Below are 12,690 nucleotides of genomic sequence, written 5' to 3'. Positions count from 1 at the left end.
CCCTATATTTAAAATTATCTTGACTTATTTGGAAATGCTTGCTTACAAGACCTGCTTTAAAGTGCCTCGGACCTAACTTCACTAATTAGAGTTTCCGCCAATGAGATCAGAAAAGTAATGAAAGGTATTTTTTATTTTTCATTACTCTTTCTTTGTAAATAATTAAGGCATTAAAAACTGCTGTCATTAGCATGCGATAAAAAACGTTCTTTTACCATTTATTGCTCCTTCTGTCCAGACCTCATTTCACCTCATCTGTTTACCCTAAATTCGCGTTTTAATATCTCATTTAAATCACAAAAATGTCCCTGCTAAAAAATGTCTTAAGATTCATAACAGAAGTGGAAGTCCTACAAAGAAATAATCTGATGGCATGATTAGCGCCGGCCATAAATGTGTTATAAAAAATTATAGCTATTGGACATTCGACTTCTTTTGTATTACCGTGCTTATGTTGCGCTATATCATACCTGTTAAGCTATCATGGCAATTGATCATCAACAGTACGTCTTTCGTATCCTTCCATCTGGTAGCTAGAATTCCTTCTCGACACATGGCCATTTCACCTTCTTCTCTTTCCAATTTTCCTGCAAATTTTGGTATATTTTTTCTATTAGCCATGTATGTTCTTACGCAAACATACTTTATTAGGTGTAGCAGCAAGGTGAACGTGAAAAAGCGATCAAAACAAATTACATTTGGGTTTGTTATGGATTTTGCTAATTTAAAGACCACGCGTTCCCCAATTGTCCTATCTGTTGATTCATTTTCTTTTCCACAGTAGATATTATATGTCATAAACATAGCCGCTAATAGCATCACATCGGTTCAACTTTATCTCCCTCTCTATGGGTTTCAGAGGGAGGTATTGCTTCAGTGAAGACTTTGTACTGTAGAAATATACTGTCGGTCCTCTCAATGTTTTTTTTAACATTCAACAACATTTTCAATATCGTAAGGCTTCGATGCATTTATTGGTTTTGTAGGCTCATTGAAATAAAGCTTAGACATCAATAGCAAAAATTGATCTTTTGAAATTGCTTCTTTTATAGCTTCGTTAGCCAGTGACTTGTATTTGGACCAAAATATGTGCATACTTGAGGCACGATTGTACGACATAAGTAGCAATGAGCCTAATACAATTTTCATCTCACCAGGTGACGTTTCTTGGTACCTTTTCTTTTTTGCAGACTTAAATATCTTTAGTCGGCAATTTGTATATTGACTAATCTACATTATTGGGCTTTTTGGAAAAAGTTCATAAAAACACTGAATAATTGTCGAAGATCGATCGATGTCCGCTCTTATACTAGGTTGTTGTTCTTGTGGAATGGAATGTTTGGGTGTAAAATTCAAGGTGTGTCTAGTCCAGACAAATAAAATAGCGTCATTTTGACCAGGGGCTTTATTTGATTCTTGTGAACTGTTCGATGCATCCTCCGTAAGATTAACATCTAAATATATATGCGTCATCAATTTGTTTATTTTCATCACACTCTGACCCGCTGAAGACCCGCTTTCGAAACATGCATAATCTGCATCTTTACTATCATCGGTGTCGTGGAAAGGATTCTCTTCAACATCCGATAAATTATCAACAAGGTGCCGCAACTCACTTGCTGATAATTGCTGATTTTTTCTAAAATCAAATAAATAATTATTACACTACAACATACTGTATAGATAAATAAGTCTCGCGTTATAACACGGCTGGGATATATATGTCCCACTGACCATTTTTTTGTACTAAAAATTGTATAGAAAGATTAAAAATGAATAATATCAATTACCTTTTACTCATACTACTTGCAGCACTTCGAATACAGCCAATATACAAGGTAATTTCCGGTTAATAAACCAAAAACGCCAAAAAAACACGTGAGTATCACATTTCTACTGCGAGCACAAATGCCGAGAAAGTACGTCGTAGCTCGGAAATCCCGTTCGAGATATCCCCAATTTTGAATTATCCCATCCCAATGGATTACAAAGCGCTGTTTTAATTTTCGTGTTCTTGATAAAATTCTTGGGACATTTATGACCCAGCAGTGTCGAATGAGTTAAACAAATTGTAATATGACTTCCTTTTAGTGAGTATTGACTCACACTGACAGTTAGGGAATCTATTTATTTTTAAGTAGTTTTTTATATCATCTTCTTTTGTATCTCCTGTCAGGCTGGAAACGAAGAGCCATAAGAGGCCCCTTGGATTTGCAGCTTTCAGAGATGAATTATCTTCTTTAGTAGATAGGCTTGTAGTAAATAGGAGCATAGAAAACTTGTCGTGCATATACAGCATACATTTTTGTATTTGTTCTTAAAAAATTTTTCAATATACATGGTGAATGATGGTTGATGGTACCTTAGACGTTTACGAAGAACGGAAAATAGATTTTTTTTTTAATTTAGCATCAAGGATTTTAGCTGGTGGTCCAATGATTAAAAATATTTTTAGCGATACAGCGTTGCCCCCCATACCAAAAAATAGTAGCAACTTTGTTATTTTAAATGGCATATCCTGTATATTATTTTACTTTCCGACCCGCTACCACTGTATGATTGTTTTTGTATAAGTTGCTCCTATACCTATCTTTATGGTTTTCGAGAAATTTATTATTTTCTTTATTTTTTGACCAAAACATAGCTCCTAATTGAAATTGAAATTATAAACGTAATTTACGGAAATATTGTACATTACTTTTTACTATAATAATTTGTTCTTCTACAGGGTTGCTCAAAATTAGTGATTTCGCCGCTAGAAACAAAAATTGTGATATGTGAATTTTTTTAAATAGAATACACTATATATTATAACATATTCTAAAAGGAAATTGAAATCCCTTTGTAATAAGGTATCATGTTCCTATATCTAAGTAGTTCGGTTTCTGAAATAAAAGCAATTTTCTGTAAAATCTGAATATTTTGACATATCTTCTTTAGGTCGACATGAAATGTCATGACAGAAAAATGCTATGCTATTGATGTTTGACAATCACATTTAGTTGATTAATGGTTTGGATGTTTTTTTAAAAGAGTGGCCTAATAATCTATATCTATTTATTAATAAAAATGTATTTATTGTTCACGGGCAATGTGACAAAATTGTAGCAAAAACATGCAGAAAGTTCAACGAAATATACCCCAGTTTACAAAAAATGAATAAAAAAAAATTTGTGCAAATACAAAATAACTTTATATAATTTGGTTCACAACTTAAAAATGATACAAGTTTACCCAAGCCGGTAACGTCTGATAAGGACAATATCGTGAATGTTTTAGCCCATTTTCATGCATATCTACAAGCTTCCATCCAGAGTGCAGCAGATGATTTAAATCCCTTTAAATTTTCAAAAGTACATCAGCTGAAACTGTAAGATTACCAACGTCGCGTTCTATATTGTGAGACGCTTCTGACACGCACTCAAGAGGATACAAACTCTAAGAAAAATAATATGGACAGATGAAGCAAAGCTTTTTAGAGAAGGTATTTTTAATAGAAGAAATCAACATTTTTGGGCTAATCAAAATCCACATGCGGTTAAGGAAATGGGATTTCAAGAAAAATTTAGTTTTATTGTTTTTTGTTTACTAAAAGACAATCAAGTAGCTTTTTTCATTCACGACGGGTCATTCAACTCCCATAGATTTTGCTCTCAGTAGTAGAAGATTTTCTGAAAAATTTAACCCCTGAAGATTATCGCACTTGCTGGTTCCAATTGGATGAGGCACCCGCTCATTGCACTGAGGTGACACGTGACTTATTTGAGAAATTCGATGACCGCTGGTATAGGAGTTTGGGACCATGGGATTGGCCTGCGAGATCACCTGATCTTACATACTTGATTTTTACTTTTGGGGTAATTTAAAGCAAATAGTATACAGGACATCGATAAGCAGTAAACAGGAACTACGTCAAAATTATCAGTAATTATCAATTGCATTGGTCAACAACATCCTTCTGAAATACAAGCAGCGGCAACACATGCTATACAATGCAGACTAGTGTTAAAGTGCTTAGAAGTCAATGGCAATTATTTTGAAAATTTATTGTAAATTACTTATTATCTTAAGATAACTAATTAAATTACTTTTAAGTTATAAAACAAATTGTATAAAGTTATTATGTATTTGCACAAATTCTCTTTTATCAATTTTTTGTAAATTGAAGTACATTTCGTTGAACTTTCGGCATGTTCTTGCTATAATTTTGTTATATTTATATGAATAATAAACAGATTCATCAAAACCTCATTTGAATAATTATTTCTTTCCATTTTAATTAATTTTTCGGTAACTTTATGGCCGCGTAAAGCAAATATGTCAAAATATTCCAATTTTTAAAGAAACTTTTTTTATTTCAGAAACCGAACTACTTAGATATAGGGATATGCTACCTTGTTAGAAAGGAATTTCAATTTCTTTTAAGAACATGTTATAATATACAGGATGTTTTGTTTTAAAAAAATCATTTTTCACAATTTTTGTATCTAGCGGTAAAATCACTAATTTTGACCAAGTCTGTATAATGTAGAACAAATTTTTATAGTAAAGACTAATGTACAATAAATAGTTCCGTAAATGACACTCAAAATTTCCATTTTCTGCGCGTTCCAGTGTTGTAGTAATAAAAATTTGTTTGGAGCTATGTTTTGGTCAGAAAATAAGGAAAATAATTAATTTCTCGAAAACCACTAAAGATAGGTATAGAAATATCTTATACAAAAACGATCATAAAGCGATAGCGGATCAGAAAATAAAATAACATACAGGGTATTCCATTTAGAATAACAAAGTTGCTACTAATTTTTGGTGTAAGCGGTAACGCTGCATCGCTAAAAATATTTTTAATCATTAGATCGTTAGCTAAAGCCCATGATGCCAAGTTTTCAAAAAAATTCTATTTTCCGTTCTCCGTAAACGTCTAAGGTACCATCAACCATAAATTACCCTGTATACACAATACAAAATCTAAAAATCGTTGGATCGTCAATTGCTCAATCATTCATGAACGTTCCAATATTGTGAAATTAATGCTCAAAATTTTTTCCATTTAACTGTACGTTTTTTCCTCGGTTGTAATATATATTATATATTATTCCCAATTGCCGAAATTGACCACTACCCGGAATTTTTACCCACATCGCGTTCTGAGTATACAAAGTTAATAATTTAATTATACAAAGATAATTTTTTCGAGCACTTAATAAACCTAATTGACCAAAATGCGTTGTGGGTAAATTGAGTACCCACAACGCGAGTAAGTCTTGGTCTGGTGTTGTTTGGCTTTGTGGATCATCTATTTTACCCATGACGCGTTCTGTTCGTTGAGCTTGACCTAGAATATGTTTTTAATAAGACAATGGATAAAATTTTCCTTTTAGCTTGACGAGAAGTGTCAAATCAACCAAAAAAGAAAAATTCCTCATTTCACCTCATCTGTTCACCCCAAATACGCATTTTAATATCTCATTTAAATCACAAAAATGTCCCTGCTAAAAAACGTCTTAAGATCCGCAACAGAATTGGCAGTAATCCGTATCGCCTATCAACCTGCGGCAAACTTTTCGAGAAACGCCACCGGCTTATTATCCACGATTTCTCAGCAAATGCTAGAAAAATCCTGCCGTAATAGATATATGATTAAAGAAAAACGACACACGAATCGGTTCAGTACCGATCTCAAAAAGAGGATTTTAAAGGAAAACAGATATTTCATGTCCAAAATAGGCAGAGAAGCCTCGATGTTTCGCCCAGATCGAGAATATCCAGAGACGACACTACAAGAAAATTAGGCAGAAGGGAGTGCTTGTCGCTCAGGCCACTCATAATCATGAGAAGCCGGATCTATGGAAAAAGATTAAAGCCATGTACAGTAGGATGGAGTGAAAACGGCATCGAAAAAAAAAATTCCTTAAATCAGTTGACCTATATGTGAAAAAGTTGCCTAGTATAATGGTCTATTCTAGAAAAAATAAGTGGCTTAAAATATTGCCATCTTCTACTGCCCATTTGACATTGAAATTTCATTAGTTAAAGAAAATATTTTTTATAGCCGTGATGCAGCTCTTCGCTTATTTTTATCGAAAATCTGTTATTTTTGATGAAGATAACCCAGAACTCACCGCGTGGAGGTAGCTGCATATCGAGTTCCACCACCCTCCCACCCTTATTTGTACTTTTGTGATTAATTTTGATTAAAAACTTGAAGGTATTGACTTTTTGACTCGAATACTGGTAAACTAGCTCTAGAAGCAATTCGTGCCCTTATAAATCCATCCCTTGCTGTATTTCCACATACAGCAACTGACGCTTTTTTTTTTTAAATCAAACCTATTTCCTGAAAACAATTTCCTGTTGGTTTGCTGTTTTCCTACACTTCAATTATCTTCTGAGACCTAATTCTCTCACTGTTTTGCAATCAGCCAACATAGCCAATAAGAGATTTTCAGGATGACCAAAATAGCCGTTCCTTTGAATTACTGGGTCTATGATTTTTATTAAATCTTCTGGTAAAAATCTTGATTTTTCAATCATACCAAATAGATGCTTGCTCTCATGATGTGGCATACACTTTTATGACATATTCTGTTAGAATACTTAGATAGGTAGAAGGTAGTTCGTTTGCGTGCAATAGGCAAACAAACCATTGTAGGGATCGATTTAGCGAGAGCTCAAGCTGTCTAATAATTCCATTCTTATTACCAGTATTTACTGCTGTACCATCACAACCTATAGCCCACAAATTAGAAACGTCAAAAATATGCTCCAAAAATTCTAGAATGCTTCGCTTTATACTTTGCGAATTGCCAGATGCAGGTGTCAAATGACCAATGTATTGGATCCTGTTTCTGAAACTAGGACTATATGCACCTCAATCTTCGTTTTCTTGGACGAAATTCCTTCTTCATTAGTTTGAACTAACGTTTGGTCTTTTCTTCCATCGAAATATATTCCATATACGAATTTAGAACCTTCTTCTTTATCTTTTCTCTTGAGGTCAGATCGAGATTTTGCCTTTCTCTTCGAATTTTATTTCGGTCGACAATTTTTGATGAATCCTCTGTAGTAATTATTCCCATATCTTTTAACTATCTTACTTTAACTAATCTTTGTTTGCCTCGTTGGCGCTTAGCCGGCGCAACGCGGTGTCAAAGAACATGTAGTATTGTTTCAAGGTCGTTATATTGAGTTGCTGTTTGATTCTGGGAATGTTTTGTAATACCTTCTTTACGTAAATATCCAGTAATAATTACTAATAAGATATTATTAAAAATAATAAAAAATTATATATATATTTTTTTTAATATTGGGAAAATTCCAATTTTCAAAGCTGTTTGGGCAGTAGAAGTTTTAGGTTGATTGAACTGAGATTTTTTGGTGAATACTGGTAGTAAAAGGCAACTTTTCGACACATAGGCTTTAGGGAATTATGAAAAAAAAATTTCGCTCCAGCCTAATGTACAGACCTATTGTGGTTACCGATGAACTTCCTTACCATATTGACAATTAGGTTTTTATATTTATAAACTTACTTGAATAAAAAAAAACTTACTTAGAGGTTTATTAATTAAGCTAATTACATTAGGTATGTGTGTAAAACATATAAGAAAAACAAAAAGGAAAAATCTTTATGTAATTACTATCGCTCTTATTTGTAAAGGAGCTGTATGCATAGTTTCATACATTTCACTTGCTTCACAATAGAAAATTAAGCCTGTATGTGTATAATTTATATTACATAAATAAAACGGAAAATAGCTCATATTTGTTATTGAGCTGTATGCATAATTTCATACATTTCAATAGAAAGCTGATCTGATAGAAGACTCATTGAATTCTGTTAACTGTTATGAGATCATATCGTTTTAATCTACGATATTGGTTGGATGATAATTCAAACTCATCTCGATTTCTTTGTAGTGCTACTTTAGTCTCATTGACAATTTCTAAATATCGTTCGTCCGATCGTTATTTAGAAATTGTCAATGAGACTAAGGATCCAGTTTACACTTGATAACGGTTGGAGATACTTACCAACCGAAACGTCGTGTTACATTAAATAAATAAGACAATGCAAGTTCGACAAGATGTTTTCACATTAAGGTAAGTTTTTACAATTTCAGTCTAAACGCTATTGTAATTTACAACTTTAAAAGTCCTGATTCAAAATCTATTTTATCATCAGCTTTATCTTCAGCTCCTTGCGGACAATCGGTGCTAGTTTGGGGCGGTAAAAAACTTTCTGGGGACTGCATCGGTGGAGAGTTAAAAGGATTAGAATTTGACATATCTGTATGTACTGATAGAGGACTCTCCCGTGGAAAGGGAGTGCTAGTAGATGAATGCGTGCTACTTGATCCAAGATAATCGTAATGATTGTTATGCTGTACCTTACTTTGGACTGCTAGTAATTCGTACTTACTGACGGTATTATAAATATATCTTTTGGCTTCTACCTGTAGAGAAGGCGACAATGATTCAAGCACCGATTTATGTTCACAAAATGAATGAAGGGGACCGTCGCACATAGAGTATTTCATCAATCTGGGCGGCCAAAATTATTTTTGGTTTGTAATCATGTTTCTAACATGATAGCAATTAATACAGTCAATACTAATTAACTACAGTCGACTGTAGCAATAATATGGTGTCCTTTGAGAAAGGTTTTGACAACTACAACAATAATAATTAATACTAACTACAATATTAATTAATACCAACTACAGTAAATACTAATTAAATACAGTCGACTGTAGCATTGATATGGTGTGTTTTGAGAAAGGTTCCGACAACTTTCTTCTTCTCGGTCTCATTCCCGTCATTACAGGATCCGAGTTTAAAAGAAGTCTGTAAAAAAAGACGGTACATAACAGTTATTATTAGTACTAAATAAAGATGATTCACCTGTTTAATATGTCCGCGTTACATTCTTGTCGAGAAAATTTTCTTGCGAAGTTTTGGCGATAGAGGCGTATGTATTTGTTCCTGGCTTCAGCAGCCTCCTCAGACAGTTGTCCGATTGGCAGCAAAGCATGTCTTATTACTTGAGGCCCATGGATTAGTATTTTGTGGAGCGTGGGGGTCATCGGATGCCAAGGATACAGCTGGATATAAAGTTCTGCCGTTTCTATAGCGAAAACTGAAAATTTTTTCGTATTCACCTCATGCTCACTCGACAAAACTTCCAGAATAATTTTCAGGGGATAGATAAATGTCGCGCCTATACCAGTAATTTGTGCAGATAGTTCGTGGTTTGCAAAAAATCATCTACTGGTATTGCCGTCATTCGTGTTGCCGAAATTTGCCTTTGGGACATCTACAATGAGACCCATCTTTGACTTAAATTCGCTTTGGATTGCGAGTTTTCTGAGTTTGACTTTTTCTTTTTCTTCATCGCTTCTGAGCTGCCACTTTTGTACTGGTAGTTTATAGGCCAAATGTAAAACAGCTTCAAAAAATCGTATTTGGGCATGAAGAATAGATAAACCAAACTCAAAAGTTTCCACATTAACTGTCCCCTTTTTTTGGATACAGTTAAAATCCTTTGAAGTTAAGCCACATATGTAGCATCTCATTGTAGATGATGTGCTTGTCACAGAGTTGCACACCTGAAATGTTTTTTTCTTTTAATTATTAGATAGAACTACAATAATAAAACCTAATAATCATGTTTCGGGTTCGATTCTTAAAATAGTAATAAACACTTTCAATTTTTGTTTTTTTACTCACCTTTCCATCGACCATGGTCAACATCATTGTATTTTCTTTCATTTGGACTTTCGTTTTGTTCAAATTTTTTGAAGCATCTTTGATATATGATATTTCTTCTCTTGTCACATCTGCGGTTTCTTTTATAAATCTCAGCCTTATTGGGCGGCAATAACGAGGAGATGAAGGAGTGGGGTTCTGCCATAGTATTTTTCCATTTAAGGAACAAATAAGCCGTAAAGGGATAAGTGAGCTTTGGAACAAGTTAGCGCTCGTGTCGGAGTCACATACAAATTTTTGTTTGAATTGCGCTTGTTGCGCTCCATCGCATCCCCATTTACATATGAGTTCCAAGGCATTTCTTTCTTCTTCGTCAAGCGTTTTAACTACTTCGTAAAGATCTGTCAGTAATCTGGATATAGTGTGATCCATCAAATTCTGAAGCTTAATATCTGCTAAAGTTTCGGTGACAGTAATAGATTCTTTGTCGGGGTAACACTCTTTTTTCACTTCTTGGATCTTACTGTAGCATGGATACATAGATGGATTATAACTTCTTATGATTTCGTACTGCCTCTTTGATAAGTCTGCTTCAATGAACATTAATAACACTTGTTGCGGTGTTAGTTGTACCTTCTCTTTGGATTTACTTGCACTGAACGCTTTTTTATAGGCAGTGGCTCGTTTGGGTGTAGAAGTGATTTCTTTCAGCACGAGAGAAGCATCACGTTTCCCTTCACTAGCTAGAAAAGAAAAGCAACAAAACGGTTAATAATTGGGCTTAAAATCCTATGTATCTACCATCCACTAACAGCAAATATGTGTTATTAAATGAAGTATTCTGCGATATTGACAAATATGTCAAAAACAAAGTTAGTTGTCATATACCCGTGATTATAAATATTTCAATCCGAAAATATAATTTTGAAAATGGCTGCAAATGATAATAGCCGATACGTTATATCTGAAAGGAGCAGCACCGAACAGCACATGGTGAATATATTTGATAGGCATCTAAGACCCGTTTTGAGGGAAATAAGTCGCGATACTTCAATTGCATTTATTTACGGAATGCAGGATCAGGAGGTGCCAATGCTAGAGTGGGACCAAAGTAGGTTGCAGCAGGAAATTTTAAGTGTCCTATAAAGAAAAACCTAGTCTGCATATATTGGGTTACCGAACAACACCGAACAGCAGATGATGATAACATTTGACAGGCATTTCAGACCCGCTTTGAGGAAAATGAGTCGCGGTTCATTAATGACGTTTTTTTACGGCATGCAGGATCAGGAGGTGCCAATGCCAGAGCTGGACCGAAGTAGGTTGCGGCAGGAGATTTTAAGTCTCCTTCAAAGAATAACTAGGTCTGCAGACGATGCGCTAAACCAAACTTTTATAAATTAAGAATAGGAACCTAATTCCTTTTTTATTTTAATAATATAAAATTATGATAAATAGATATGTGTGTATTTTTTTAAAATCTGAACGGTACTTTTATTAAGTTGGTTATTATTATGATCTTTATATTTTTTAAATGATAACTTTGATTAACAAAAAAAACATTAAATGATAAATTTACTGCCATTTCCCGCCTTTAGCATTGAATCGTCTAAAAGTAATTTATTTTGTTTACTCACTTACCTAATTTTACTTGAGTTGCAAAAGTAAGTTCTTTCAGGTCATTGTCTCTTCTCAAAGTTTCCGCTTTTCTTCTCTTGGTTCTTTCACTCGAATCATAGAATTTTGTTTTTGGACGGCCAACTCTTTAAGAGGACGAGCTCAGAGGTTTAGGGAGTGAAATGATTTCATTCAGCCATCCTTTGTTATTCTTTTCGAATTTATCCCATATAGCATGTGACTTTTTCCATTTTGATACAATTTCAGACTTCAACCGACGAATTTCTCATTTTACTTTTATTTCATCCTCATCAGAAAATGGTCCAAAGTTAAGGATGTATCCTTCCAGATTTTTGCATTTTTCTATTATATTAACACCTTCTGACTCCCTGACAAATGTAAATAGCATCCTACGTGTCATATTTTGAAAGCCAGATGCAGCTAAAACATGAAAAAATCACGAAATGTCACATTTCAAATTTTCGATATTTTGAGATGTCCTCCTCCCTCCTTTAAGGCGTTAGTTCAAAAAGTGGACATTTATTTTTTGTACCATAGAAGACAAATATGTAGGCTATTCAAAAATATTAATATCAATACCCGGCAAATCCCGGCACTTTGACATAATCATTTTTGATATATATATTTTTTAAATGTTTATTACTAAAAGGTTATCATCTTAAAAATGGAATACCAAAGAAAGTATACAATAAATGTAAAGAAATTAAAATGCAGTTTGTAAGTACTTACCTGTTGTATTAGACTCCATAACTTTTCTTTTCTTAAAATAATCTAGGTACGACACAATTCAAATTAAAAATTATTAAATTTGTTTTATTCTAAACACTTTGATATAGACCTTACAAACTATTAACCTTAAAGTGACAATTAAGAGCGTTAATAAGGCATAAACAATAAATAACAGTTGGGTTTGATGCACTATAGTCTTGGATACCTAAAAACATGTATCAAATCTTTTCCGGCCCGATTTCGGAAAACGGACTTTTGGCCGACCAGATTGATGAAATACTCCTATGTGCGTCGGTTGATGCTTGCGACTGTTGAAATATTCCTTGTTCCTCTCTTTTTTTTAGTAGCTCTATAATCTCGTCGTTACTTGAGTTCGGCTTTCTTTTTTTGCGATTGAGTCGACGCGTACCTGTAGTTGAGAGGGAAACTGCATCGGTTGAACTTGTGCGAGTCGTTGCTGCTCCAGCTATAATTCCCACATTTTCAGCATTTTGCGATGACAACTGAGAATTTGTTTGTTCAACCTCATACACGTTATCTGTCATTTCTGTCTCGCCTTCATTTATATTAGTAGTACTTAATCTCTCACGAAAAACTTTGTCAAGAAATAAAAGA

General features: G+C 33.9%; 1 protein-coding gene across 1 annotated transcript; it reads right to left on the bottom strand.

Moving 5' to 3' along the window:
• Positions 1-8,109: 8,109 nt before the first annotated feature.
• Positions 8,110-10,424, bottom strand: LOC126737681 (uncharacterized). Its single transcript, XM_050442678.1, has 4 exons — positions 9,730-10,424; positions 9,162-9,608; positions 8,905-9,104; positions 8,110-8,847 (listed from the first exon to the last, which is right to left on the bottom strand). The coding sequence occupies exons 1-2, from the start codon at positions 10,309-10,311 to the stop codon at positions 9,264-9,266; spliced, it is 927 nt and encodes a 308-aa protein (XP_050298635.1). The 5' UTR covers positions 10,312-10,424; the 3' UTR covers positions 8,110-8,847; positions 8,905-9,104; positions 9,162-9,263.
• Between the last annotated feature and the right edge of the window lie 2,266 nt (positions 10,425-12,690).

The sequence above is a fragment of the Anthonomus grandis genome, chromosome 6 (assembly GCF_022605725.1).
Source record: "Anthonomus grandis grandis chromosome 6, icAntGran1.3, whole genome shotgun sequence".
Taxonomy (NCBI): domain Eukaryota; kingdom Metazoa; phylum Arthropoda; class Insecta; order Coleoptera; family Curculionidae; genus Anthonomus; species Anthonomus grandis.
Note: the sequence above shows the minus strand (reverse complement) of the source record. Positions and strands in the feature narration are given on the sequence as shown.

Bases quoted from the DNA above. Each gene is read 5' to 3' on its own strand.
- LOC126737681 (XM_050442678.1), bottom strand. From the start codon at position 10,311: ATGTTCATTGAAGCAGACTTATCAAAGAGGCAGTACGAAATCATAAGA. The intron at 9,609-9,729 runs GTGAGTAAAAAA...AAAACATTTCAG, and splicing joins TGACCATGGTCGATGGAAAG to GTGTGCAACTCTGTGACAAG.